This window comes from Tauraco erythrolophus, chromosome 1, assembly GCF_009769465.1.
Source record: "Tauraco erythrolophus isolate bTauEry1 chromosome 1, bTauEry1.pri, whole genome shotgun sequence".
In the NCBI taxonomy this organism is placed as follows: Eukaryota; Metazoa; Chordata; class Aves; order Musophagiformes; family Musophagidae; genus Tauraco; species Tauraco erythrolophus.
Genome location: NC_141465.1, coordinates 103,618,754 through 103,645,602, shown reverse-complemented (window position 1 = coordinate 103,645,602; position 26,849 = coordinate 103,618,754). Strand labels below are relative to the sequence as shown.

The 26,849-nt window shown below is 45.3% G+C and overlaps 2 protein-coding genes across 3 annotated transcripts in view; one reads left to right on the top strand and one right to left on the bottom strand.

Annotated features, from left to right (window-relative positions):
- GPALPP1 (GPALPP motifs containing 1) overlaps positions 1–26,781 on the bottom strand; it is a 33,591-nt gene extending 6,810 nt beyond the window's left edge. The window contains exons 1-4 of one of the 2 annotated variants that reach the window (XM_086611917.1): positions 26,697–26,781; positions 18,394–18,538; positions 17,280–17,384; positions 73–181 (exon numbers count right to left, since the gene is read on the bottom strand). In XM_086611917.1, the coding sequence (XP_086468043.1) occupies positions 73–181; positions 17,280–17,384; positions 18,394–18,538; positions 26,697–26,781 (444 nt within the window). The remainder of the gene's footprint in view (positions 1–72; positions 182–17,279; positions 17,385–18,393; positions 18,539–26,696) is intronic. The other variant, XM_086611923.1, reaches the window with a different exon arrangement.
- On the top strand, positions 780–3,441 carry LOC147529438 (uncharacterized). Its single transcript, XM_086622516.1, has 3 exons — positions 780–999; positions 1,577–1,621; positions 1,913–3,441. The coding sequence occupies exons 1-3, from the start codon at positions 780–782 to the stop codon at positions 3,439–3,441; spliced, it is 1,794 nt and encodes a 597-aa protein (XP_086478642.1).
- Positions 26,782–26,849: the final 68 nt, after the last annotated feature.

Genomic DNA, 26,849 nt, shown 5'->3' with positions numbered 1-26,849 from the left:
TTTTCAGGCTCTGACTTGTTTACACATTTCAGATAGTTTGTACTAAAAGAAAAGGCTTCTGTTTTCACAAACCTGGGTGCGGAATTCTGACGGAACAGACGGTCCTATGGCACATCTGCTATTCCCGGTGTCCTGTGAAGGTTTCCTGAAGCCAGGTGGTAATGCAGGACCTATAATGGGCCTTGAGGGAAAAAAAAAAAAAAATAAAATCTTGGGTTTAGTTGGGCGAGGGGAGAAGGAATTAACATAACCAGCATGGACAGTACATTAAATGACAGTCTTTCACTGTTTGCCTCAGGAAAAAATTGTAATAGATTAATATAAAAATAAAAATTCAATGTTGTTGAGAAGTGTGATTCTCCTTCCTCCCCATGCCAGGTGTGCCCCCTATGCACATGCCACAGAAATAACTGAATAAGAAGAGTCTCTGTTTTCCAGGAGGAGCTCTGCATGATAGCCGGGCTGCAAGAAAACTGGGAAAGTTGCAGCCTGTAGTCAAGGAAATCCACTTTTTTCTTCCCTACCTCCCATCACCAGACTCAAGAGCAATGAAAGACAGGAGGTCATATATACTCTACTCTTCCTCTAGCATGCGGTAGACACACTCAGCCTGCCCCTTGACCAAACCAGCAGCAGTTTGGCACGAGCTCCAAAGGAGGTAAAGGCCTGAGCTGTAGCCGGGCCAAGAACTCCTCTAGGAAACCCACAAGGAGCAGAGCGACACAGGCGACCCCACAAGCTGCGGTTATAAGGAGCCCCGTGCATTGCTCTCCCGCCGTATGCAATTTGACTATGAGCCAACCACTTTATCCCACAAATATGACAGCCTGAGTGAGCCGCCTTTCAGCTCTCCCTGCCGGGCAGTGTGGCTGCATGGCGACGATCTCCCCTTCGGCAGGGACGCCTCGCAAGGGCGCTCCTCGAAGCAACGAGATCCGTTACCAACAACAGATCGCTGGATGAGCCCCATTTGGATTCTCCCGGCATGGCAACTGGACTGTACATCAGGCGACTCTCCGCTTTGGCAGGGACAGCTCTCCATGATAAGAGTATTAGTTGTTTAGCTAAATAAGTAAGTTTTATACAGAACAAATCACTTTTAGTTATAATGCTGTGCTACTTAGTATGCTGTGTGCTCAGCTCTCCTTGCCTAGCCGAGTAGCTGGATTTGCTCAAGCCTGAGGCCACAAGCTGTACATTTCCACTCGGAGTTACTGAACATGGACCTGCTTAGACAAAACAGGGCCTCTACAGCATAAATAAGAAGATAGGGAGGCTTCAAGGCTACAAGCATCAACAGCAGCTGCAATTAGACAAGACAATGACCTGTCTGAAGACAGTGAAGGAATCCAGTGAGGAACAAGATGACCCCAGACCCAACTATTACTACTGGACAGAACTCTCACATGAGGGGCGGGTGAAAAGTCTGTAAGGGTATAATTACCCAGGGATTTCTTTGTTCGGGTTGACTTCTCTCCAGAGATGCCCAGCTCGAGCTGATCCTGCTGCTGTACCACTCAATTATTAAATTATTTTCCTGGAATGTGATATCTGTGAGTCTGCTTCGGAAACCTAGGGTTCCAACTTCAGAGCGAACCAACACCAGACGCCCAGAGGGAAGGTAAGTGAATTGGGAGGAAGCATGATGAAATTTTTGAGATTTTAGCTAAGTCACATAGAGAATTGGGTGTGCACCTATAATCCTTAAGGTAGAAACACATTTAATCCCTTAGCCATAAACCATCTCCCTTACCCTTTTGCCTTTCCAGTCCCTTTGTAAATCATCCAAAATTGGTTCCAACTCAATTTTCACTCTGCATGTTTCCTCCATGTAGTGAGTAATAGAGTGAACTTTGCCACAGAACTCTGTTGCACTTTTATCTAAACGCTCCTCCGTGACGAACTGGTGTAGTCAGCAGCATGGCAAGTAGTATCACTGATTATTTACAGCGGCACAAAGTGAGTCCGAGCCCCAGATTCTCAGAAGAGTGGTCTCGTGATAACTGGCATGATTGGAAAGCTGTGGAAGAACAGCTAAGAGTGGCCAGGGACCATATAAACAATGGAAAAGATGTTATTTGTAAGATGTTAGGCACCTGCCTAGAAGCTGTTTGTCAGGAGAGGAAAAACCTGAACAGAGAAAACCAAGATCTGAGAGAGGAAATAGAAGGCAGAAAGGCAGCTGAGTTATTACTCTCCTTGAAAATTGAGCAGCTGCAGAAACAGTTACAGGAAGAAAAGGAGAAAAATAAAAAGCTGGAAGGAAAGGTTGAAATGATACTCATGCGGGCTCCTCATCCCCCCGACATTTTACAGATTAGAAAACTAATTGTATCCCCTGAGGAATGGGATGGAAATATATGGGGCGACCCTGATGACAGCAAACCAAGGCAGGGTGATTTGTTGTCTCCCTCAAATCTCCCTGAATACGAAGCCGGACCCATCATTAAAATAGAACAGTCTCAAGGTGGTGCTCTGCGATATACATTGCGAATCACTCCCTGGGATCTGGTGCAATTGGCAAATTTACAACAGAAATACAGCAGGAAGCCAGGTGAAACTGAAACTGAGTATTTGTGGCGAGTCTGCCTAAGTGGTGGGGATCGAATACTGCTGAATGGAAATGAAGCAAATGGCTTTTGGGGTCCGGGAGTTTTCTTAAATTTAGGACCCGACCCAGTAAACAAATGCCACTCTATCACCAGCCGAGTAGCTTATTGGGCTGGAGGAAGAGATGCTATGGAACGAGGTGAACCCTCCACAATCCCCATGAGATCTCTTAAGGAGCTTTCTACAGCCATCACAAAAGCTGCCTGCATACAAGCCATGCACAGAAGAGAAGCCATCGATATCCCAATATCTGCTACGATTGATTATGCGATACTAAAACCACTGATTAGAGGAGCCCCAGCAATTCTCAAACCTTATCTAGTTGCAAAAAGGGATGAGATTAGAAGAGACACAGAACACAATGAGGGATCAGGCAACAATTACCCCCACATCCAACTCCCTACCTGGGCAGACTTAATGCACGACATTATAAACCATGCCCGTGAAATGGGGTGGGGCGATCCGTTAGCCAGAAAATCGGATCCAAAACCCCGAACAGGAGATCATCGAGCAAGACCAATAAAACAGCCAGCTCCACAGGGAACAGGAACTAGACCAAGGGAAAATACACCTAAAGATGCACAAGGAGAGTCTCAGGAGCAGAGAAATGAACTGTGCAAGAAAGCATTGGCACTAGGCGTTCCTAGAGCCTCAATTAAGAGACAGCCTACTGGCATTATCCTGAGTCTGACTGAAGCATTCCAGGAACGAGATAACAGTGAAAAGAAGGAGTATATTTTAACTCCTTCAGCCCCTGCTCCAGGAAAGAGAGTTAACTCTTTTCTCCCCCTCAGGGAGGAACTGCAGGGCATGAGGTCGAAAAACGCGTAATGTCCGGCAGGCAATTGGGCCTGCCTGTCTGGGAAATGAAGACTCATCAGTGGATAAGTGATGATGGCCCATACATTTTAGTTCCAGTTGGTCCTCGAGGACGATTGGTGAAATTCCTAATAGGTACAGGAGCACAAATTTCAATATTAACACAACAAGATGCCAAGAAGCCGGGTGTGCGACCCGGACAGCAAAGAGTTAGGATTACCGGTGTGAATGGAGGGAGTGTTGTGTGTCCAACTGCCAAGGTCACTTTGTGGCTCCCGGGTGAGCGTATATCTACTGGCTTTGCAATTAAATATCACCGTGAAAATATTTTGGGTTTCGATGTTTTCAACGGTTGAACCTGGTGCCTGCCGGATGGCAGTGTGTGGTCCTTCGGTTCAAACGCTGACTCTAACCCTGATAAAAATCGGGAGGCTACAGTGCGTGTACTCCGCACAGCCCCTGCACTCCCTGATTCAAAAATTACTGTTGTACCCCAATACCCCATTTCTGCTGCGGCACGAAAAGGAATTTCTGAAGTAACAGTAGACTTGGAAAAACAGCATGTTATTTGCAGAACTCACTCCCCACACAATTCACCTTCTGGCCAGTTGGGAAACCAGACAGAGGTGACGTTTAACAACTGATTATCAGCACCGGAATGCTAATACAGCCCCACTAATAGCTGCAGTATCAAACACTGCAAACTTAACAGCTGCTTGGCAAGCAGTCGCACACCCATGGATGGCAGTGTTAGATGCAAAAGATATGCTCTTTACAGTCCCTTGGCAGGAAAAGGATAAAAAGAAATTTGCTTTTACTGGGGATGGTATACAACAGACTTTCAACAGACTCCCACAGGGGTATAAGCATCACCCATAATCGCTCATGCCAGTGTCGTGGGTTAGGCTGAACCTCCCCACACAGCCGGTCACTCCCCCTCCCCCACCCCCAAGAATGAGGGAGAGAATTAAAGGATAAACGGGAAACCCGTGGGTTGAGATAAGAACAATTTAATACAGATGATTTAATACACAGTGTAGGTGCTCACCACCCCCTCGTATGCGAAGCCCGTCTCGTCCCGAAGCTGCAATCCCGGACGAACGCGAGGCCCCGAAATAGAGAGGGGCAGAGAGAGAGAGATAGTACTCCGAGAGTGGGAGTACTGGGAGAGAGAGAAAAAGAAAAACAATAGAGCAAAAGCGCAGCAAGCGCAAAAGAGCCAAAGCGCAAAAGCCCTTCTGTCCGGCTGACCCTCACTTTTATACTGGGCATGACGTTGCGTGATATGGAATACTAATTGGCCAGTTTGGCCCTCGATCTTAAGGTCCACCACAAATTACAAGGGGAATCGTGTCCCCCATGTCCCAGCTATGCTCTCCCCTTATCCCGACGTGTTTCTGCACTCCAGCACACTGAAAAGTCCTTGGAGTCTCAAACATCAGCTTGCTATCAGCATTCTTCTCAGAGTGAGCCTCTGAGTAAAACCAAAACACGGAGCTCTTCTAGCTGTTAAAAACTCTGTCCCAGCTAAAACTAGGACAGCCAGGCTTGCTGAACTTTGTATACAGACACTCACTCCCTCTAGTGAATGAAACTGAATCAATATATAGATAATATTGTAATTGAAGGAACTTCCCCTGAAAAGGTGGGGGAAGCTGCAGCAGCAGTGTGGCAAGCCCTACATGAAGCAGGAGTTGAGATCTCACCTGGAAAATGCCTGGGACCAAGTAGAGAAGTAAAATTTCTAGGTACTTGGTAGATTGCAGGTAGTGTAACAATTATGCCAGATACCCAAAGTGAAACAGAACAATTGCAGATGACCCAATCTTGGAAAGAGTTATGATAGCTAATGAGAACTTTAGGATATTGGAGAAACAGGTACCTGGGTTTTCTATCATTGCTCGTCCCTTGTACTCACTCTTATGGAAAGGCAAACCTTGGAAATGGAACCCAGAACATGAAAAGGCAGTCAAAACCTTAATACAGGAAATAAAAACATACCAATCATTGGGACCAGTACACACCCCCCCCCCCCCGACTCTATTCTAGCAGAATGGGGTTTTGCTGAACCTGATGCTTACTATAACCTAGTCCAAACTGGCCCTGATGGACCAAAGAAACTTTTATTATTCAGCTTGACTGCATTTAAAGAAACAGAATAGAGGTACTCTGAATGGGAAAAGGGACTTCTGTCTTTAGTCCGAGCAGTAAAACAAGTTGAAAAAAACACACCAAGAACAGGCTATGCAAACCAGAGAACCATTTAACTGACTAAAAGCAATCCTGAAGGGGACTGCTCCCCCAGAAGGAGTTGCCCAAAAACTTACAGTCAGAAAATACTATGCTTATGTAATAGGAATTACAGAGGAAACAAAATTAACCGAAGGACATATTAAGTTTCTAAATTACAGATGCCTATAAATGCAGATCCATTAGCATTACAACAACTTTTTAAATCCTCACCAATTTCAAATGCACCCCCACTCACCAAGGAAACACCAACATAAGGCATTTAGTTCACTGATGCCTCACAAAAAGGATAAAAGGTAAGTGGCAACACAAAGCTATGGCATTAAACATTACCACTGGCAAACGAGTAATAGAAGAAGGTGAAGCTAGAGCACAAGTGGGAGAATTAAGGGCAGTTTTTCTAGCAGCACAGAACAAAGCAAAAGTTATTATCACAGAATCATAGAATGGTTAGGGTTGGAAGGGACCTCAAAGATCATCTAGTTCCAACCCCCCTGCCATGAGCAGGGGAATCCTCCACTACACCAGGTTGCCCAAAGCCTCATCCAACCTGGCCTTAAACACGGGATGGGGCATCCACAACTTCTCTGGGCAACCTGTGCCAGTGCCTCACCACCCTCAATGTAAAAAATTTCTTTCTTATATCTAATCGAAATCTGCCCTCTTTCAGTTTAAATCCATTGCCCCTTGTCCTATCACTACATGCCCTTGTAAAAAGTCCCTCTCCAGCTTTCCTGCAGGCCCCCTTTCAGTACTGGAAAGCTGCTATAAGATCACCCCGGAGCCTTCTCTTCTCCAGGCTCAACAGCCCCAACTCTCTCAGCCTGTCTTCATAGCACAGGTGCTCCAGCCCTCGGATCATCTTCGTGGCCCTCCTCTGGACTCGTTCCAGCAGCTCCATGTCCTTCTTGTGTTGGGGACTCCAGAGCTGAACACAGTATTCCAGGAGGGGTCTCACGAGAGCTGAGTAGAGGGGCAGAATCACTTCCCTCGACCTGCTGGCCACACTCCTTTTGATACAGCCCAGGATACGATTTGCTTTCTGGGCTGCCAGCGCACAATGCCGGCTCATGTTGAGCTTCTCATCCACCAGCACTCCCAAGTCCTTTTCCTCAGGGCTGCTCTTAATCCATTCTCTGCCCAGCCTGCACTTGTGCTTGGGATTGCCCTGACCCACGTGCAGGACCTTGCACTTGGCCTTGTTGAACTTCATGAGGTTCTCACAGGCCCACCTCTCAAGCCTGTCAAGGTCCCTCTGGATAGCATCCCTTCCCTCCAGCGTGTCCACAACACCACACAACTTGGTGTCATATGCAAACTTGCTGAGGGTGCACTCAATCCCACTGTCCATGTCTCCAACTAAGATGTTAAATAGCACTGGTCCCAGTACCGACCCCTGAGGAACACCACTCGTCACTGGCCTCCACGTGGACATTGAACCGTCCACCACAACTCTTTGAGAGCGACCATCCAGCCAATTCCTTATCCACCGAGTGGTCCATCCATCAAAACCATGTCTTTCCAGTTTAGAGATAAGGATGTCCTGTGGGACAGTATCAAATGCTTTGGATAAGTCCAGGCAGACAATGTCAGTTGCTCTTCCCCTATCCATCAATGCTGTGACCTCATCATAGAAGGCCACCAAATTAGTCAGGCAGGATTTGCCCTTAGTGAAGCCATGTTGGCTGTCACCAATCACGTCCTTGTTTTCTATGTGCCTTAGTATAGTCGCCAGGAGGATCTGCTCCATGATCTTGCTGGGCACAGAGGTGAGACTGACTGGCCTGTAGTTCCCTGGGTCTTCTTTTTTCCCCTTTTAAAACATGGGGGCTATGTTTCCCCTTTTCCAGTCATTGGGAACTTTACCAGATTGCCACGACTTCTGAAATATGACGGATAGTGGCTTAGCAACTTCATCTGCCATTTCCCTCAGGACCCGCGGATGCACCTCATCAGGTCCCGTGGACTTGTCCACCTTCAGGTTCTTAAGATGGTCTTGAACCTGATCTTCTCCTACAGTGGGTGGTTCTTCATTCTCCCAGTCCCTGCCTTTGCCTTCTGTGACTTGAGCCATGCCACTAGAGCTCTTGCCAGTGAAGACTGAGTCAAAGAAGTCATTGAGAATCTCAGCCTTCTCCATATCGTGGGTGGCCAGGTCCCCTGTTTCCTTCCGGAGAGGGCCTACATTTTCCCTAGATCTCTTTTTATCACTGACATATCTATAGAAGCCTTTCTTGTTGCCCTTGAGTCCCTGGCCAGATTTAACTCTATTAGGGCTTTGGCTTTCCTAACCTGATCTCTGGTTACTCGGACAATTTCTCTGTATTCTTCCCAGGTTACCTGTCCTTGCTTCTACCCCCTATAGGCTTTCTTTTTGTGCCCAAGTTGGGCCAGGAGCTCCTTATTCATCCATGTGGGCCTCCTGGTGTTCTTATCTGACTTTCTCTTTGTTGGGATGCACCGCTCCTGAGCTTGGAGGAGGTGATCCTTGAATATTAACCAGCTTTCTTGTGCCCCTCTTCCCTCCAGGGCCTCATCCCATTGTACTCTAGCGAGGAGATCCTTGAAGAGGCCAAAGTCTGCTTTCCTGAAATCCAGGGTAGTGAGCCTGCTATGCACTCTCCTTGCTTCTCTAAGTATCTTGAATTCTACCATTTCATGATCGCTGCAGCCAAGGCTGTCCTTGAGCGTCACGTTCCCCACCAGCCCTTCATTGTTAGCGAGAACAAGGTCCAGCGTAGCACCTCACCTCGTTGGTTCCTCTACCACTTGGAGAAGGAAGTTATCATCCATGCATTCCAGGAGCCTCCCGGATTGCCTGTGCCTCGCTGTGTTGTCTTTCCAACAGATATTAGGGTGGTTGAAGTCCCCCATGAGGACCAGGGCTCGTGAACGTGAGGCAGCTCCTATCTGTCTGTAGAGGGTCTCATCCACCCAGTCCTCCTGGTCAGGTGGTCTGTAGCAGACCCCTACTACTACGTCCACTGTCCCTGCTCTGCCTTTAATCCTAACTCATAAGCTCTCAGTCGGGACCTCACTCGTCCCCAGGTGCAGCTCCATGCACTCTAGCTGGTCCTTGACATAGAGGGCAACTCCTCCTCCTCTTCTCCCCTGCCTATCCTTCCTAAAGAGCCTGTACCCTTCTATTCTGACACTCCAGTCATAGGAGTCATCCCACCACGTCTCCGTGATGCCAATAAGATCATATCCCAACAGGCGCGCACACACTTCCAACTCCTCTTGCTTATTCCCCATGCTGCACGCATTGGCATAAAGGCATTTAAGTTGGGCCCCAGATGACTCTGACTTCCTGGCTGGAGTGGCTGGAATTCCCTTCTTCTGTTCTACAGGTACTTCCAGCATATCTTTATCATTCTTGATATTCCTCCCCTCCCCCTTCAAATCTAGTTTAAAGCCCTGTCAATGAGCCCTGCTAGCTTTTGCGCTAAGACCCTGGTTCCCCTCTGAGAAAGGCATGTCCCATCCGGTGCCATCAGACCTGGTTCAGCGAAAGCCTCCCCATGATCAAAGAAACCAAATTTCCGTCGGTGGCACCAGCCTCTGAGCCATCTGTTAATCAAGTCTGTTTTTCTGTTCCTTTCCATATTCTTTCCTGCCACTAAAGGGATTGAAGAAATCACTATCTGGGCTCCTGACCCTTCGACCAATCGCCCCAATGCCCTAAAGTCCCTTTTGATGGCCTTTGGACTTCTCTCTGTTAGCTCATCAGTACCAACTTGCATTACCAGTAATGGATAATAATCAGAGGGCCGTACCAGACCAGGGAGTTTCCTAGTGACGTCCCTGACGCGGGCCCCAGGGAGGCAGCAGACTTCCCTGTGGGTTGGGTCCGGTCGACATATACGCCCCTCTGTTCCCTTCAGAAGGGAATCACCTATGACAATTACCCTCCTTTTTCTTTTAACAGGGGCAGTCAGAAATCGTGGGGCAGACTGACTCACCTTAGGCAACCCTCTGCGTGGGCCCTCATCTATATTTTCCTCTTTTGATGAGGTTTTAATGCCAACGGCAGTTCGACCCGGCTTTGGAGACACCCCCAAGCAGGGACAACCATCACCCTCCCTGTCATCCAGTTCCCCTTGCAGAGCACTGTACCTGTTACATAAGGACACCTGGGGGGGTGAGGGAATTGCCAGGCAATTGCGCTTGCCACGCCGAGCAGGGACCTTGTGCCATTGCTCCCTGTCCCCTAATTCCTCACGTTCCCTGATCCCCTTTAACCTCTCTACTTCATCTTTCAGCTCTGCCACAACCAGATTATGGAAGCTGTCAATTTCCCTCTCGCTTTCCCTAATTATTCTTAACCTGCTCACCTCCTCCCTGAGCTCCAACACTTCATCCTGGAGCTGCACCACCTGGCTTAGCAGGTCATCAACCTGCTCACACCTCACAGGGCCATCCTCAGAATTGCTCCCAGCTACCAAGGACAAGCTATGACGTTCCTCACAGCCTGTGACCTGAACACTGACATCCCTTCGAGACACTGACATCCCTGATGTAGACTCGTATGCTGTGTGGGCTGGCACCACGCAGTGGCTTGGTCAGTGGGAATCACTGAATTGGCAAGTAAATAGAAAGACTGGCAATTATTACTAGATATAACCAGGAAAACACCAGTCAAGATGGGATGGGTGAAAGCTCACTCCAAGGACAATAAACCAGCCACAAACTGGAACCAAAACTTTGATGAATTGACTAAAATTAGGAAAATAAAAACGGGGAACTCTTTTGTCATGGTTTAACCCAGCTAGCCACTAACCACCACACGGCCGCTCACTCACCCTCCCTCACCTCTGAGGGATGGGGAAGAGAATTAAAGGGGAAAAGGGAAGGAGACTCATGGGTTGAGAACATTTTAATTATTGAAATAAAATAAATTTAAAAGCAATAATGATAAAAATAATAATAAAAATGATAATAATATAGACAAACAAGTGATGCTCAACACCCACTGACCAAATGCCTGCCCTGTCCTGGCTAGTGATCCTGAAACAGAGGAGTCCTGAAACCACAATCCTGGAAGACAGAGCAAACCCCAAAGAGAAAGAGAGGTTCCCAGCTAACCCTCATCTATATACTGAGCATGACGTTGCATGATATCGAATATTCCATTATCCAATTTGGGCCTCAATCCTAAACCTATGATCAAACCCTAAGCTAGGAGTTATGAGTCCGTTGCTCCGGCTATGATCCTTCCCAGCCTCTTGTGTACCCGCACACTGGCAAAACATGGGAAGCTGCAAAGTTCTTGATGTCTCAGCAACAACTGGAAACATCAGTATGTCGTCAACATTCTTCTCATACCAAATCCCATATTAAATCCAAATCTCAGCGCTATTCTAGCTATTAAGAAGAAAACTAACTCTATCCCAGCTGAAATCAGGACATCTTTAAATCTCAAATGGTATGGACTGGGAGAATGGTTACATCAAAAATTATGTCACACAGGTAAAGCAGGACTTTGTTTTGCTGCACAGAACAAGGTCTGGCCCCTAGACAGGAAAACTTGTGAAATTATTCTTACAGAATGTCCTCAATGTAGATTAAATCACAAACAAATCACCCTGCTAAAACACCACCCCTATACATCAACCAAGGAAAAACTTTTGCAGTCTACATGGCAAATTGATTGTATCAGTCCATGCAAATCCTCTGCAGGCTACAGATAGTAGAGGTGCAAAACAAAGAATTAGTGCAGGGTGGATTTTTCCATCTTTATGAAGGGGTCACCTGTCCGGAAAAACCCCGCCGAGACGTGTATTGTTTTCCTTTTCCAGGAACGATACTGTGAATGATACCAGCACACCTCTCCTGGAGATCACATTAACCACCGAAGGACTCCTTATCCTTCTCCCAAGAGTAATCATTGCCAGCACGAGCCACATTCGGTTCACACGTCAACAAGCTCAACCCACAGGCTGGAGACCCTCACTGCTTTTATTCACACTAATCAACATGAGTTATGGCATGTGACTTTTAACTATTCAGCTCCTATCACAACCTACCAATTGCTACAATCAAACTACACATCATATTGAGATTTACTACCTACCACCACTGGAATGCATCTTACACTGGTAAAAAAAAACAAACTGTTGCCAACAGGATGACCTGACTTAATTCGTACATCACTGCTGGGATACCTGATTCGAAGGGTCATTGACAGCAACAGGAACTTTGTATCTAATGCTTAATCTTCTGATTTTGTTAGCTCTAGCATTATTATGCTTATTACTTATGATCATTTTGTGTGTAAAGGTTTGGTACATGATTAAGCAAATACTCCTCGTTCATCACGAGGAATTCCCCAATAATGTAATTAATACTAATATTTTATACTACTAAAAGCTATTTGCTTACTGTGAATCTGCAAATGTGTCAGTGCAGTATTTAAACAACATCAACTTGGCACTTAAACCAAACAGTTTAGCAACTAATGGGGCTCTTACCACTGATCTGCAATACGCCACATATTTATGACATAGAGGCAAGAGGTAACCGTACTACCACTCTATGAGCTGATAAAGTGGATTGACTGTAGTCACGGGGTAGAGTGTGACGGGTGCACTCGACCCCCCCTCAACCAAACCAGCAGCAGTTTGGCACGAGCTCCAAAGGAGGTAACGGCCTGAGCTGTAGCCAGGCCAAGAACTCCTCTAGGAAACCCACAAGGAGCAGAGCGACACAGGCGACCCCACAAGCTGCGGTTATAAGGAGCCCCGTGCATTGCTCTCCCGCCGTATGCAATTTGACTATGAGCCAACCACTTTATCCCATAAATATGACAGCCTGAGTGAGCCGCCTTTCAGCTCTCCCTGCCGCGCAGTGTGGCTGCATGGCGACGATCTCCCCTTCGGCAGGGACGCCTCGCAAGGGCGCTCCTCGAAGCAATGAGATCCGTTACCAACAACAGATCGCTGGATGAGCCCCATTTGGATTCTCCCGGCATGGCAACTGGACTGTACATCAGGCGACTCTCCGCTTTGGCAGGGACAGCTCTCCATGATAAGAGTATTAGTTGTTTAGCTAAATAAGTAAGTTTTATACAGAACAAATCACTTTTAGTTATAATGCTGTGCTACTTAGTATGCTGTGTGCTCAGCTCTCCTTGCCTAGCCGAGTAGCTGGATTTGCTCAAGCCTGAGGCCACAAGCTGTACATTTCCACTCGGAGTTACTGAACATGGACCTGCTTAGACAAAACAGGGCCTCTACAGCATAAATAAGAAGACAGGGAGGCTTCAAGGCTACAAGCATCAACAGCAGCTGCAGTTAGACAAGATAACGACCTGTCTGAAGACAATGAAGGAATCCAGTGAGGAACAAGATGACCCCAGACCCAACTATTACTACTGGACAGAAACCTTGCATGAGGGGTGGGGGAAGAGTTTGTAAGAGTATAATTACCCAGGGATTTCTTTGTTCAGGTTGACTCCTCTCCGGAGATGCCCAGCTTGAGCTGACCCAGCTGCTGTACCACTCAATTATTAAATTATTTTTCCTGGAATCCAATGTCTGTGAGTCTGCTTCGGAAATCCTAGGTTTCCAACTTGGAGTGAACTAACACCGGACATCTAGATAGAAGGTAAGTGAATTGGGAGGAAGCATGATGAAACTTTGAGATTTTATTTAAGTCACATAGAGAATCGGTGTGCACCTATAATCCTTCAGCTATAAACACATCTAATTCCTTAGCCATAAACCATTGACCAAGTCTGGGACTAGGAGTATATGCAGTCACACCTAGACTCCCCTCCAAGAAGGAGTTTAGAAAGCAAACGGGTCCATTCTGAACCTTGTGACTCAACAGGAGAGTCTCCCTTACCCTTTTGCCTCTCCAGCCCCTGCGTAAATCATCCCAAATTGATTCTAACTCAATTTTCACTCTGCACGTTTCCTCCTTGTAGTGAGTAATAGAGTGAACCTTGCCATCAAACTCTCTTAAGTCACACTTTTATCTAAATACTCATCCGTGACATAGCAACAAAGACAGTTTATTCATTCTTGCCTTGCACTGCAGTTTCACTGCCCTTCAATAAAGAGTCAGTGAATTGCTTTGATTTTATTTTCCCTTGGAGTGGGGATGCAAGGAGAAGAAAAGTTTTGTGATCCCAGATAACTTCACTCATTTGTTCTTACACAGCACCTCTGCAATCAGTATAATTCAATTGTCTCCAGGAATATAGAAAGCTAAGAATCTCTTTTCAATAGTGAAAGCAGTTCAAAGCATACTACAAACCGTTCTTGCAGTACTGAAAATACTTTTATATTTGAGTCCCTCTTAATAATCCACCATCATATTCTGGAAAGGTAATAAAACCTAATTAAAACCCCAAACAATTATCACCTGAAGTGTCCAAGTCATAGTATCCTCACTAAATATCAACAGAGACTTTGTTTATTATGATCTTCAGTTTCTGAGCTTTAGGGCAATCAAATGTAACGCAACATGAATTGAATTATGCTAATTATGGTCTTCTACTAAATCCCACATAATCTAATCAGTACAGCCCTGCTGTAGTGATATTATTGTCAGGATCTGAAGAGGGGAAAGTCCTGGCAAAAAGCCAACCACAGATAGACAGACACAAGCAATAAATGTGAGCTCAGGCCAGGGCAAGGGCACTGGTGAGGTTTCAAACTCAGGCAAGAGGTCTGGGTTAAATCTGAAGTTCCACTCCCACCTAGCTGCAGCAAGACAGAAACAGCTTTCATTTTTCTCTGTTCCCTTCTGACTGTTTTATTGCTAAAACTATATTTTAAGTTCCCAATATAATTTAAAGAGATTGAATTTAAACCCATATAGATACAGCCAAAATAATATTTTATTTTAGTATACAAGTACCTTTATTTTGCATGGAAGGACAGTTAAACCAAACTATCAAAAAAGCTTTCTACTAAAATACGTAAGAACATCTACATTGTGGGCTGTATCTGTGCAACTTGGGAAAAAGAGCAGATCTCAAATACTCTGTCTTGCTTCTGTCACAGCTCAAAGGCTCTTCCAAGGAACAGAAAAATGGTTCCCATATTCATCCTTCCCATGCTTTCACTTTCTGCGCTGCTTTTTTTTTTTTTCTCCACATGAATAACCCTGTTGCTCAGGTCTTTCCTCAGCAGCACACAGCCAGTGCCTTTCTTGACAGTCTCCTGGATGTCCAAAGGCTCTCTGAATAGGTGAAGTGAATCTAAATGAAACTGTTAAACATGTTTTGCTCCTGCTGGCAACTTTGGTATCTATCTATAAGCATTCAAAAAACTCTAAACTTATCATGAATTAAGCTTTCATTTAATGAATATTGGATGTCATATATGGCAAAGAACGCTGTCCTGTTGTTGGACCTGAAGTCCTTGCTAATGCACGTTTGAAGATGGGTATTTCAGCATTCCTCTGATGTTTAACTTAAAATTTTTTAGACAACCTTCGCTCTTTACCTTGATGTGTGAATATTTCAGTAATACTTACGAGTGCTGCACTTTTGTCTAAAATCGATAAACATCAACATCCTCTCTGAAGGAAATCTGCTCATGCATACATGTTTTATGCTGCAACGATTCAAACAACTTCTAACAAGCTGCAAATCGCCACATGAGCTGCTCCGAATCACGCACACGTTGCTCTGACAAGCTTGGAGAAGATGCAACAGAACACAAGCTTTTCCAAAAGAACACGTATGTCACACAGAGCTAATAAATGGTGCGCCCATACATTGAAGCAAACAGCCTGCATTTGTTGCAATTATTCATGGCTAGATTGTCAGCTGGCAACCAGCTCAACGCTAGGGGCAATGCAGCAAAGAGACAGTTAACAGCACTGTGTCTGCACCCCGCAAAGCTTCGGCGCCTGAGTGTGTCAGCACAACCAGACTGCCAGGTGCATGGGGGCGGAAGATAGACAAGGCTCTTCCCACGCATCACACCTTTCCCACCTATTCAGGGAATCGAGCTGGGTGCAAACCAGCTCTGCTCAATCTGCTTTCTCAGTGTGTGCTAGGAGCAGTTCAATGGTGAGCTGTAACAAAAAAAAAACAAACCTCCCCACAACTTAGCAAGTGCCTTTTACTGCTTTAATCTCTCATACTCACAGACATAGGGCAGACTCTTGCTCTCTGCATGTAAATGCAAGTTATCCACCATCTTGGAAATAAACTGCTAAGGAGAAATAAAAGTTGGGGGAATGTACAAATGACTAAGATTACATGATGGATGACCACCCGTGTTACTGCTCATCTCTCTAACCTTTAAACTACAAGTTGCCTCTTCTGTGTCTTTTCCTTTGAACACTCTGACATAACATTTTACCACAGCAGTGCTCATCTCAAAAATTAAGAAAGCTACCTCTGCTGATATCTAATAGCTATAAGCATTTATTTGCTTTATTAGAGATCGCATTATTTTTAGCAACTTCCCAAATTTTATAATTAAAATAACACACTGTGCATGTGAAATGTAAGAAAAAGAAAAGATGTTAGTTACTCTTGGGACCCTCAAAGCACCAAATCAGCCCACTGAGCATGACACCCACAATTACAAAAGAGTTTGTCGATTACAGTAAAGTGTAACCAAACAGATGAAGAGGATATTTCCAAATAACTTTAGTTACATAAATTCTTGCTTTCTTAACTGCTGGCAAGCACTATAAAAATTTAACCAAACTAAAAAAAAAACCTTCAACTTTGACATTTCCTTCAAGATGGTATACCACATATACAGCTCGACAACAAATCGAGTTACTTTCCTAGAACTGAAAACTCATACCCAACAGGTAGGTATTGATTTATTTTATCTACCAGCTCCCTATTGCTCTAAGGAAGATAATAGTGATCAAGGGGACTCTCTTGTACCTCTTATCAATAGGCGTCTCCTTGGACGTATGGAGATTATACTCACTATGGATTATAATTTAAAATTATAGTAGGAAGTGCACAGATTGATGTAAAGATTAGAAGGCTGTGAGACATGTTAAAGTTCTGCACAGAAATATCCATAAATAGTTTGGGTTTTTTTTCAGAAAAAAATTTATAATTGCATGCAATCAAATGGAAAGCTTCCTAACAGAGGCTATAAATAAGGCTTATTTGCTTAGACCTGACAGCTTGCTTTCTAGAAACCTACACTGTTCAGATTAACTTTCTATCTGGAGACACATAAACAATAATCCTTGGTGCATTAGCAAACAACAATTCCAATAATCTGCATTGTATTGCACCACACAAAAGCTAACTGCCCTACTCCCTCACAGCCCAGAATGAACTATAGAACTATGGGTCCTTGTACCTGTAACTTGTTTTTTCTGCACTGATCTGACACCTATCATAAGAAATGGCAGAAATTTGACATTCAAAATAAAAGACAATTCACATTTTTTCTTTTCTCTCCAACCTTCCAACCAGGACTAGGACGACTGTGAGTTCTGTTTCAAGGGAACGCTGTTCCTGTTCTCAGAATGTCGAGTAAGCAATTCTAATCATGAATCTGAAGTGCACAATTGAAGTGTTCTGTAATAGTGCCACAAAATATTTTGTCTAAAATAACTGTGTTTTAAGGAAAAGAGACTGAATATAATTCCAATTTAATTACCTCTCTGGTGAATCATCCTGTTTTTTAAATCCAGGAGGAAGAGCAGGCCCAAAAAAGCCATCATCATCATCATCATTATCGTCTTCCTGAATTCTTTTTGGCTTTCTGCAAATACAAAGGTTTCACTTAATAATTACCTTGACATGCATAGCAATTATCTACATTTTAAAAAAAGAAAAAAATACATAAAATTATTTCAGTCTTATGTACTAAATATCCTGCTGTTACCAAGGAAACAGTGGAAAAGGATCCAAAATAATTTGAAGCAATTAAAAAATTGGGAGAATAAGCTTCACTTCAACAACATTCTGACATTTAAAAAAACATTATGAATGCTTTCCCTGTAGAAAGAAAAGTAGTATAATGTTGAAATACCATTTTCTAGTCACAAAGTAATTTTAAATTCAGCACACTTTTCTCCGTTTTTATAAACTGTCTGCATTTTGACTTGTATTTTTCCCAGTTCAATTCTAATGAACTGAAAAACTGTTGAATAAGACAAGAAAAAAGTGAGTAATAATTAACATTCATTAAGATGGCACAACGCCCTTCAAGTCCCTTATACAAGGCCTAGCACAAACACACACAAGTTCTTAACACAGCACTTGCGAGTAATTAACCCCACCAAATGAGAGTACGTGCAGACTCCTGTTATTTGCTAAACAATTAGTTCTTTTTTCATTAGAGCTGACTTAATTGAATGCACAAATTCATGCCCATAAATGGTTCTTATGACCTCTCAATGAGAGGTAGCATACCAGAAACAGGGAAAAACTCAAGTACCAAGTACTTACATACACAGTAAGAGGTGTCTGTCCTTAGTATAAACAAGCAAAACATTAAGGATTTTACTATTTTAATTGCAGAACTAAAATAAAACATGTAAATACAGAGATCTGATTGCCCTAAATAACTTAATTCCACTGTGGAGTGTCAAAGAGCTCAGCTGAACATTCTTGACTACAAAGACCATGCAGAACACATCATCAAGTTTTACACAGGTACAGAGTTTACCTTTTGATTTATATAATACTGTTCCCGTCTCACAGCTTATGCAGATGCATCTCATTTGCAACACAATGTAAATATACAAATAACCTAAAAACATACTCACTTGGGTGCTGGATCTCCTGTCTCCTCTTCAGAATCTCTGTTTGCGTCTCTGGATAGAGGAAGAGATTGTGAGTCGTCATCGCTGCTGTCAGGAGTTTCTGAGCTACTGCTGCTTTTATAGTCTGGAGGCAGTGCTGGTCCTGCAACTGAACATCCAGAGTTAGTTGGGATACTTATCAAACATTTCAAACGAGTATTATCTATCTCGGTATACCCAAAACACGTATCTACCTGGAATTAAGTTTACTCAATTATTGCTCTGCCTAGCATTTAGAGAAGACATCTAAATAAACTTCTAGAAGTTATTTTCTTCAGCACCATATTTCAATGAACAATCCTCCCTGAATTAAATTAGTACATTACTAATCCATTACTACATCAGCACCTTCTGGAACAGGACTAGAAAGCCCTGTTTTACCTAACAACCCATTTACAATGTATATGGTATAAACTGCTATATTTAAAAGAAACTACCACCTTAATAAAGCATTTGAAGCTTACCAGAGAAGAATCACATCATTTGTACATACACAGAATGGGAGACCACAGATTAGTGGCATTTAATTGCCAACCTGCTTTAGGAATGGGTTAATGCTTAAGGTTACTCCCAATTCAGCTGAGTGCGAACAGGAAAAGGGATGATGTAGGCATTCAAAGAATTGTTGCTGTCGGAAGGCTGGGGCAGCGGATGGAGCTCTCACGCTCCAATCAACCCTTCACCCTTTGGAGCAACAAGGAGGGCATGAGTCATATCTCAGCAGAGGGAAAATTCAGACGCTAACACTGCTAACAGGCCTGAGCAGCTTCTGGCACTGTCCCCACTGGGAGGCACGGTTCTCTATAGATGTATTTGGATATAGTACCACATATACTGCATCCAGAAGTAGCTTAGCCACTGATCCTACCAGCAAACGCCCCCCAAACAAGACAACACAGATACCCTCACAGGCTCAGTCAACACAGAGCCAGCTGGAGTAAGCAAAGACCAGCAATGGTCCCAAGATAAGGGATAACACTGCAAGGTCCTTCACCTGGGTCGGGCCAATCCTAGGCACAAATACAAACTGGGCACAGAGTGGGTTGAGAGTAGCCCTGAAGAGAAGGATTTGGGGGTGTTTATAGATGAGAAGCTCAACATGAGCCGGCAGTGTGCTCATGTGGCCCAGAAGGCCAACCGCATCCTGGGATGTATCAAGAGAAGCGTGGTCAGCAGGTCAAGAAAGGTGATTCTCCCCCTTTACTCTGCTCTTGTGAGAACCCACCTCGAATACTGAGTCCAGTTCTGGTGTCCCCACCATAAGAGAGACATAGATTTGTTGGAGCGTGTTCAGAGGAGGGCCACAAAGATGATCCAGGCTGGAGCACCTCTGCTATGAGGACAGGTTGCGGGAGCTAGGATTGTTCAGCCTTGAAAAGAGACTTTGGGGGGACCTAATAGCTGCCTTCCAATACCTGAAGGGAACCTACAGGAAGGCTGGGGAGGGGCTTTTTACAAGAGTGTCCACTGATAGGATAAGGGGAAATGGGTTTAAGTTGAAGGAGAACAGATTTAGATTAGATCTTAGGAAGAAATTCTTCAGTACGAGGGTGGTGAGACTTTGGAATAGATTGCCCAGAGAGGCTGTGGATGCCCCCTCCCTGGAGGTGTTCAAGGCCAGGTTGGACGGAGCCTTGAATAGCCTGATGTAGTTGAGAGGCGTCCCTGCCCATGGCAGGGAGGTTGGATTAGATGATCTCTAAGGTCCCTTCCAGCCTATGCCATTCTATGATTCCATGATTAGAGACCCTCCCAGATCCAGGACAGTGCATGCAGGGCAACCACCAGTTTACACACACAGCATGAACAGCCTTCCAATGTAACGGAGATCGGATCCTACTGATGATTTAGCATCCTGAAACACAGACACTATTCCTCCTTTCAATATTTCAAGCATTCAGTACAAGACTGACAGGACAGAAAGATAATTTGGTGGGGAAAAGACATTGTTATCTTTATGAATAGTCAAGGGTTAGATGAAAAGATGAGGTGCAAAAAAAAAACCCACATAAATGAAGGGTACCAGGAAATTTCATCTCCAGTTAAAGAACTATGACTTTTTGATGGTGCAAAATTAAACCTGGTTCCATTGTTAGCTGACAAAGGCTAGGCAGAAATTGAGTCCTTCAAGTGAGCTTCATAAAGCTTTTACTTGTCTTCAGCACAAGACACAGAACAAGGACAGTCTACTAGTTACAAAGCACCCAGACAGATCTGCCACTTATTTCATTTTCTGTTTCAATGGGAAAGACTTTAACTAGGACATATAAATCCATTTCAGCACTAAGAAGGAAAAAAAACACACCGCCCCAGCCTATAAAGGTAAAGTAAGTTCAAGATGAGAGAGAACCAACAGATGAATGATAAATGGGAATAAAGACTGCTATCAAGAAGTCTTCCATTTTGTCATGAGAAACACCACTGGATAAAAACCACTTAAAAACCAGACAAAACCTGCACAACAGCTTTCTCCAGCCACCTGGTGCCCTGGCATCATGAAAGCAGAGCTTCATTTGCTCTGAATGCAGATGGGTAAGAGAAAGGACTTGGAGTGAAAGCAGCAAACTGAGCTGCAGTCTGATGAGTCTGATACTGCAGAAGAAGAGAGAAATTGGGAGAACCTTTGTGAGCTGCAAAGAAGATGTAAAGTGATACTATTTAAGGAAGGAGACTGGCCCCACTGACATGTTGTCCAACACACACACTTTCTATTGCAATTTCTCTCTGTTGTGCTAGCACAACTGTTTGCATGGGCTACAGAATAAACCAGATCAGGGAACTTAAGACGCATAAAAATAACACTGCAAAACCCAGCACTTCCCTGAAAGAACTGTTTGTTCACGGAACTGCTGCCTAAGCAGGACAACCAGAAACAAAACAAAGAGAGACAGAGATTGGTTCAGGAAGGGAAAAAGGCATTTAAAGCCATTTAAAGCCTGGGGAAGAAAGAGTCATTTGGATATGGTGAAAGAAGAGGAGGAGAAAGAGACTTGGGAGAACAGGTGTTAAAAATGACTATGGTCATGGTACTGATGGAGACCAACAATCAGCATGGGTAAGGACAGAGTTATGGATCTAGGGAAAAAAAGAAAAAGAGTAGCGAGGAAGGAATGGGAATTGCTAAGCACAGATTCTGGGAGCAAGGAAATAAAAGGACAAGAAGAAAGACCAAGATCTAATGAGAAGTCTGTGAATGAAACTCCCTGGAAGATGTGGAGAAATGGAAAGGTGCAGACCAAAGGAGGAATGGAGGAGAGCTCAAGAGTGCCACGAAACTAAAACCAATGAGGTGAAAAAAAGAAATAGATGTAGCAATGGTAGAGGAACAGGGAAGTGAGGAAGTAGCCAGAACTCAGAACAACTGAGAGTGGGATAAGAAAGTGGGAGAAGAAAACTGGGGATGAAGATGAGAAACAGAGCCAGGGATACATCTCAGATCAGAGTGAACTGAATGTTTCGCCACTGCTGGAAGTGGCTATCCTACTATTGTTGCTCTGACTTGCCCTCTTCATTCAGCTGGCTCTTCTGACTGCCTGCCTGAAAATTAGGTCAATTCAATTCAGAAAGCAAATGAAAAACTAGTTCTTATATTTGCTAGGTTAATTTCTGCTGTATTTGGCGATTCTAAGCAATCTACGACGCCAGCAGACAGGCACTGGGAACCTTTCAAGGACAGGCAGGTGTAGGGCTTTTCACCTTCGGCAACAGTGATAGATCAACTCAGACATATATCAACGCATCCATACTTTTAACAAATGTGGCCTCAAAGCTGAAACAGACAAACCCCACTTCTGTATCTCTGGTTATTTTTAGCCATTCCTTAGCATTTTTCTCCTGCTGGTAGAAGGACAGTGCAGAGGAAAGGACGAATAGGCTGAAGGAAGTATGAGTCTTCCGGCAAGTTTAGGCCAGCTTTGAAGAATCATCATGAGATGAAGAATCAGGAGATAAGTGTGTCCCAGGGGTTGTACAGTGACAAGCTGAAGAAGGTAAAGGATTTATCAGTGATGAGCTTTTGAGTCTATCCAACTACCATTTGCTGCCATCCTTGTCCTGATTAAAGCTCTCAGGGTTTTAACAGCGGCAGTTCTCCCATGCCATCAAAGGACACTGGTATCTCCCAGCAAAGTCCATTTTGGCTCCCCCCGGGCTGACCTACAGGCAGAGCGGCAACTGGCACTTTACCAATCATATCAATGTGATTACACAAGCTGCAATTACTACATCTTCAGTTTTTCTTCTTTTTTATTTTTAAAAAAGGCAAGAATTTGCATGCTAAAAGTTACAGCTATTAACAGAGCTGCTATGTCTGGGGTTGGAACTAGATTATCTTTAAAGGTCCCTTCCAACCCCAACCATTCTGTGATTCAATGTTATCCATACAAAGATAAAAAAATGCAAATTTAAAAACGGATCAACAGACATTTGTTTTGTTCACTACATCTAGCATGGCAATGTCATACGCCAGATGGAAGACAAAGACTTATCTGGCAGCCAAAAGGGCAAACTGCATCCTGGGGTTCATTAAACATGGTATAACCAGAAAGAAGTGATTATCCCACTATATTCAGCGTTGGTGAAGCCTCATCTTGAGTATTGTGTGCAGTTCTGGGCCCCACAATTGAAGAAGGATATGAAGGTCCTCGAATGCTTCCAGAAGAGGGCAACAAAGCTGGTGAAAGGGCTGGAAGGAATGCCCTTGGAGGAGCGGCTAAAGACTTTGGGGTTGTCTAGTTTAGAGAAAAGGAGGCTGAGGGGCGACCTCATTGCTCTCTACAGCTTCCTGAGCAGCGGATGTGGAGAGAGAGGTGCTGATCTCTTCTCCCTGGGATTCAGTGATAGGACACATGGGAATCATAGAATAGTTTGGGTTAGAAGGGATCTTTAAAGGTCATCTAGCTCAATCCCCCTGCCATAGGCAGGGACATCTTTCACTAGGTCAGGTTACTCAGAGCCCTGTCTAACCTCACCTTGAACACTTCCAGGCATGGGACATCTACCACCTCTCTGGGCAACCTGTTCTGGTGTTTTACCACCCTTATTGAATAAAATTTCTTCCTTGTATCTAGTCTAAATCTACCCTCTTTCAGTTTAAAACCATTACCCCTTGTCCTATCCCTACAGGCCATGCTAAAAAGTTTGTCCTCATCCTTCTTGCAAGCCCCTTTAAGTACTGAAAGGTTGCAAAAAGGTCTACCTGGAGCCTTCTCCAGGCTAAGCAACCCCAAATCTATCAGCCTCTCTTCATACAAGAGATGTTCCATCCCTCTGAACCCACTCCAGCAGCTCCATGTCCTTTTTATGTTGGGGATCCCAGAGCTGAATGCGGTATTCCAGGTGGGGTCTTACAAGAGCAGAGTAGAGGGGCACAATCACCTCCCTCGACCTGCTGGCCATGCTGCTTTTGATGCAGCCCAGGATATGGTTGGCTTTCCGGGATGCAAGCGCACATTGATGGCTCCTGTCCAGCTCTTCATCCACCAGTACCCCCAAATCCTTCTCCGCACTGCTGCTCTCAATCCCTTCATCCCCCAGACTGTATTGATGCTGGGGACTGCCCCGACCCATGTGCAAGACCTTGCACTTGGCCTCATTGAACCTCATGAAATTCACACAGGCCCATTTGTCGAGCTTGCCCAGGCCCCTCTGGATGGCATCCCTTCCCTCCAGCATGTCAACCGCATCACTCAGCTTGGTGTCATCTGCAAACTTGCTGAGGGTGCACTTGATCCCACTGTCCATGTCACTGATGAATATATTAAACAGTACTGGTCCCAGTATGGACCCCTGGGGGACATCACTTGTCATCCATCTCCATCTGGTTCAAGGCTGCACCAGGGGAGGTTTAGACTGGACAGTAGGAAGCATTTCTTTAGTGAGAGGGTGGTTAAACACTGGAACAGGCTTCCTAGAGAGGTGGTCAATGCCTCAACTCTGTCAGCATTTAAGAGGCATTTGGATAATGCCCTTAATAACATGCTTTAACTTTTGGTCAGCCCTGAACTGGTCAGGCAATTGGCCTAGATGGTCAATTTTCCTTCCAACTGAAATATTCTATTCTATTCTCTTAGATCATAGTTCTGAATGAAACCTTTTTGACAGAATTCTCAGAACAGCTGCCCAAAGTCCTACTCTGTACCTGTTAGGCAGTAGGAACAATGGAAGAAGAATAAAAAATCAAGTGTTCTTAAAAAAAAAAGCAAAGAGTGGCTCAAATATCAGCAAGACCACAAGGAAAGAAAACATACTGGAAAAGCTCTTCAGCTTTAACAGGTGAAGTATCTCTTAAAATTGGTATAATACATGAGGAAATAGTTACAGAACAACTTCTGGGCCCATTCTGTCTCAAGACCCAGCAAGTGTTGCAGTGCAGAAGACACTTGTGGCAGCCCCATCACACAGTTTTGCCACTCAGACCTCCAGGTGCAGGGCTCCAGCTGCAGCTGGAGCTGCAGCTTCTATACAACTAAGTGTGTTATGATGAAATATTTGTTCGCTCTTCCTCCCCTGCACTGCAGCGGTATGCCTCATGTGTTGAGCAGGTACGCTTACTTGTTGTGCCAAGCTGTGGTAAGTCAGGAAATTTTCTAAAAGTTATAAAATCAAATAAGCGACCCCCAATAGTTGGGTTTTGGAGGGGTTTTAGGTTTTTTTGGTTTTGTTTTTGTTTTTTTTTAAAAAAGGCAAATGAACTCCTTCACCCATTTCACACAGAAATCTGCAAGTAGACTTGCCAGTATAACTACTACTTACGGAGTTGATGTACACTTGGATAAAAAGTGGACAAACTAGGCTGAATAACCTAGATCGGATATCACCAAAACACTTGGTACCACCAAAGCATGGCCTAATGATAAACTTATTTTGTTCAACGGACTCATACAAAATACTTGCAACATGTATCGGTACGTGGATTGAAAGAAGGTAAATAAGCCATGAACACAAATGCAAATAGGAAAGGCTTGCATCAGCTCAAACAAGCGTGTAGTCAGGACTTCAGTATAAAACCAAGATAGACGCAGAGCTTGCTGTTGTCATGGTGTCAGTCAGCTAAGGCAGCAGCTTTACTCTCTCTTCCTGTCACTCCCTCTTCTGGATTGAAAAATGAGAAGAGCAGAGGAGGAGAGCAAACTTTTCCCATCAGAGCTGCTTTGTTTGGAATAACCGAATTATCACTGACACACTGCCAGAAACGGAACATACATACACTAGTGCTGTGAGCCTGGGTTAAGGACAGACAGCATTAATACTCCAACTGCTACTTCCAGAGATATTATTGACACATAACACGTAAGAGTTTAAGTGAAGGTAACCGAGCTCCACTGCAGAAGAGCCAGCCTGGCAGCCAGCTGGTCTCTGAGAGATCCCACTTCTGACGTGACTGCTCTCAACATTAGAGACCCCGGGCAGGTGAGGCACCACAGCCTCACTGATCACAAGCCTGTTCTGCATCCGCAGAAAAGCTGACTTGGAAAACGACAGTTGCATGAAGTGTTTCGGGTTGACAATGGAAAGCATGCTGCAAAGACCTCACCACCGCCTTTCTTTTCTGCCCACGGACTTCACACTCAGAGCTACTAAAGAGCACAGACCTAAAAGCATGTATTGGACTCGAGCTGAAACATAGCAAACGAAAAAACGCAGCATTTTTTAAAAACAAGTTTCAGACCGTTTCGTATCTATATTATCGCATCACAAAACATAATTTTTTTTTTCCTGAAAAAGTCACTATAAACTCCAGCCGTGAAGTTTGGCTTCGTGGAGGCGTCTCCCTGGCGCGGACCGAGCTGTGCAACAGCCGCTGCAGAGCCACGTTACTGCGACCTACGGAGCGGCTGCGCCCCCCTACCGCCCGCCCGTTTCAGCACCCGAACGCACCGAGGGCCCTCGGGGGGCCGCGCTCCTCCCCCGCCGCCTGACGCGCCGCGGAGGTGCGGTGAAACACGGGGGACACCCCCTCCCTCTCTCCCCGAGCGCCTGCCGTGCGCGTTCGCGTGCTTCGCGGCGGAACGGGGAGCCGCCCCCGAGCCTGGCCCGGTTGCCCGACACGGCGGGGGGGCAGCGGGCGGCACGGAGGGGGGGGGCAGCGGGCGGCACGGAGGGGGGCGGGGCAGCGGGCGGCACGGGGGGGGGGGGGCAGCGGGCGGCACGGGGGGGGGGGGGCAGCGGGCGGCACGGAGGGGGGGGGGCAGCGGGCGGCACGGAGCGGGGGGGCAGCGGGCGGCACAGCGCCGCTGCCCAGGGGCGGAGCGCCCCTCACACCTCACCCTGGCTGAAGTCCTCATCCGGATCCGCCTCGGCGCAGCGCGGGAAGCCGGGCGGCAGCGCGGGTCCGATGAGCTCCCGGGCCATGGCCGGGCCGTCGCAGCGCGCATGCGCTGGGCTCGGGGGCGCAGGCCAGCCCCTCTCTCCCGTCCGAC

What these genes read in the sequence shown, in the direction of transcription:
- LOC147529438 (XM_086622516.1), top strand. Translation starts at nt 780, where the DNA reads ATGCAATTTGACTATGAGCCAACCACTTTATCCCACAAATATGACAGC. An exon ending in CCCGGCATGGCAACTGGACT is followed by an intron (nt 1,000 to 1,576) that starts GTACATCAGGCG and finishes TCGGAAACCTAG; the next exon opens with GGTTCCAACTTCAGAGCGAA. An exon ending in ACCAGACGCCCAGAGGGAAG is followed by an intron (nt 1,622 to 1,912) that starts GTAAGTGAATTG and finishes GAACTGGTGTAG; the next exon opens with TCAGCAGCATGGCAAGTAGT.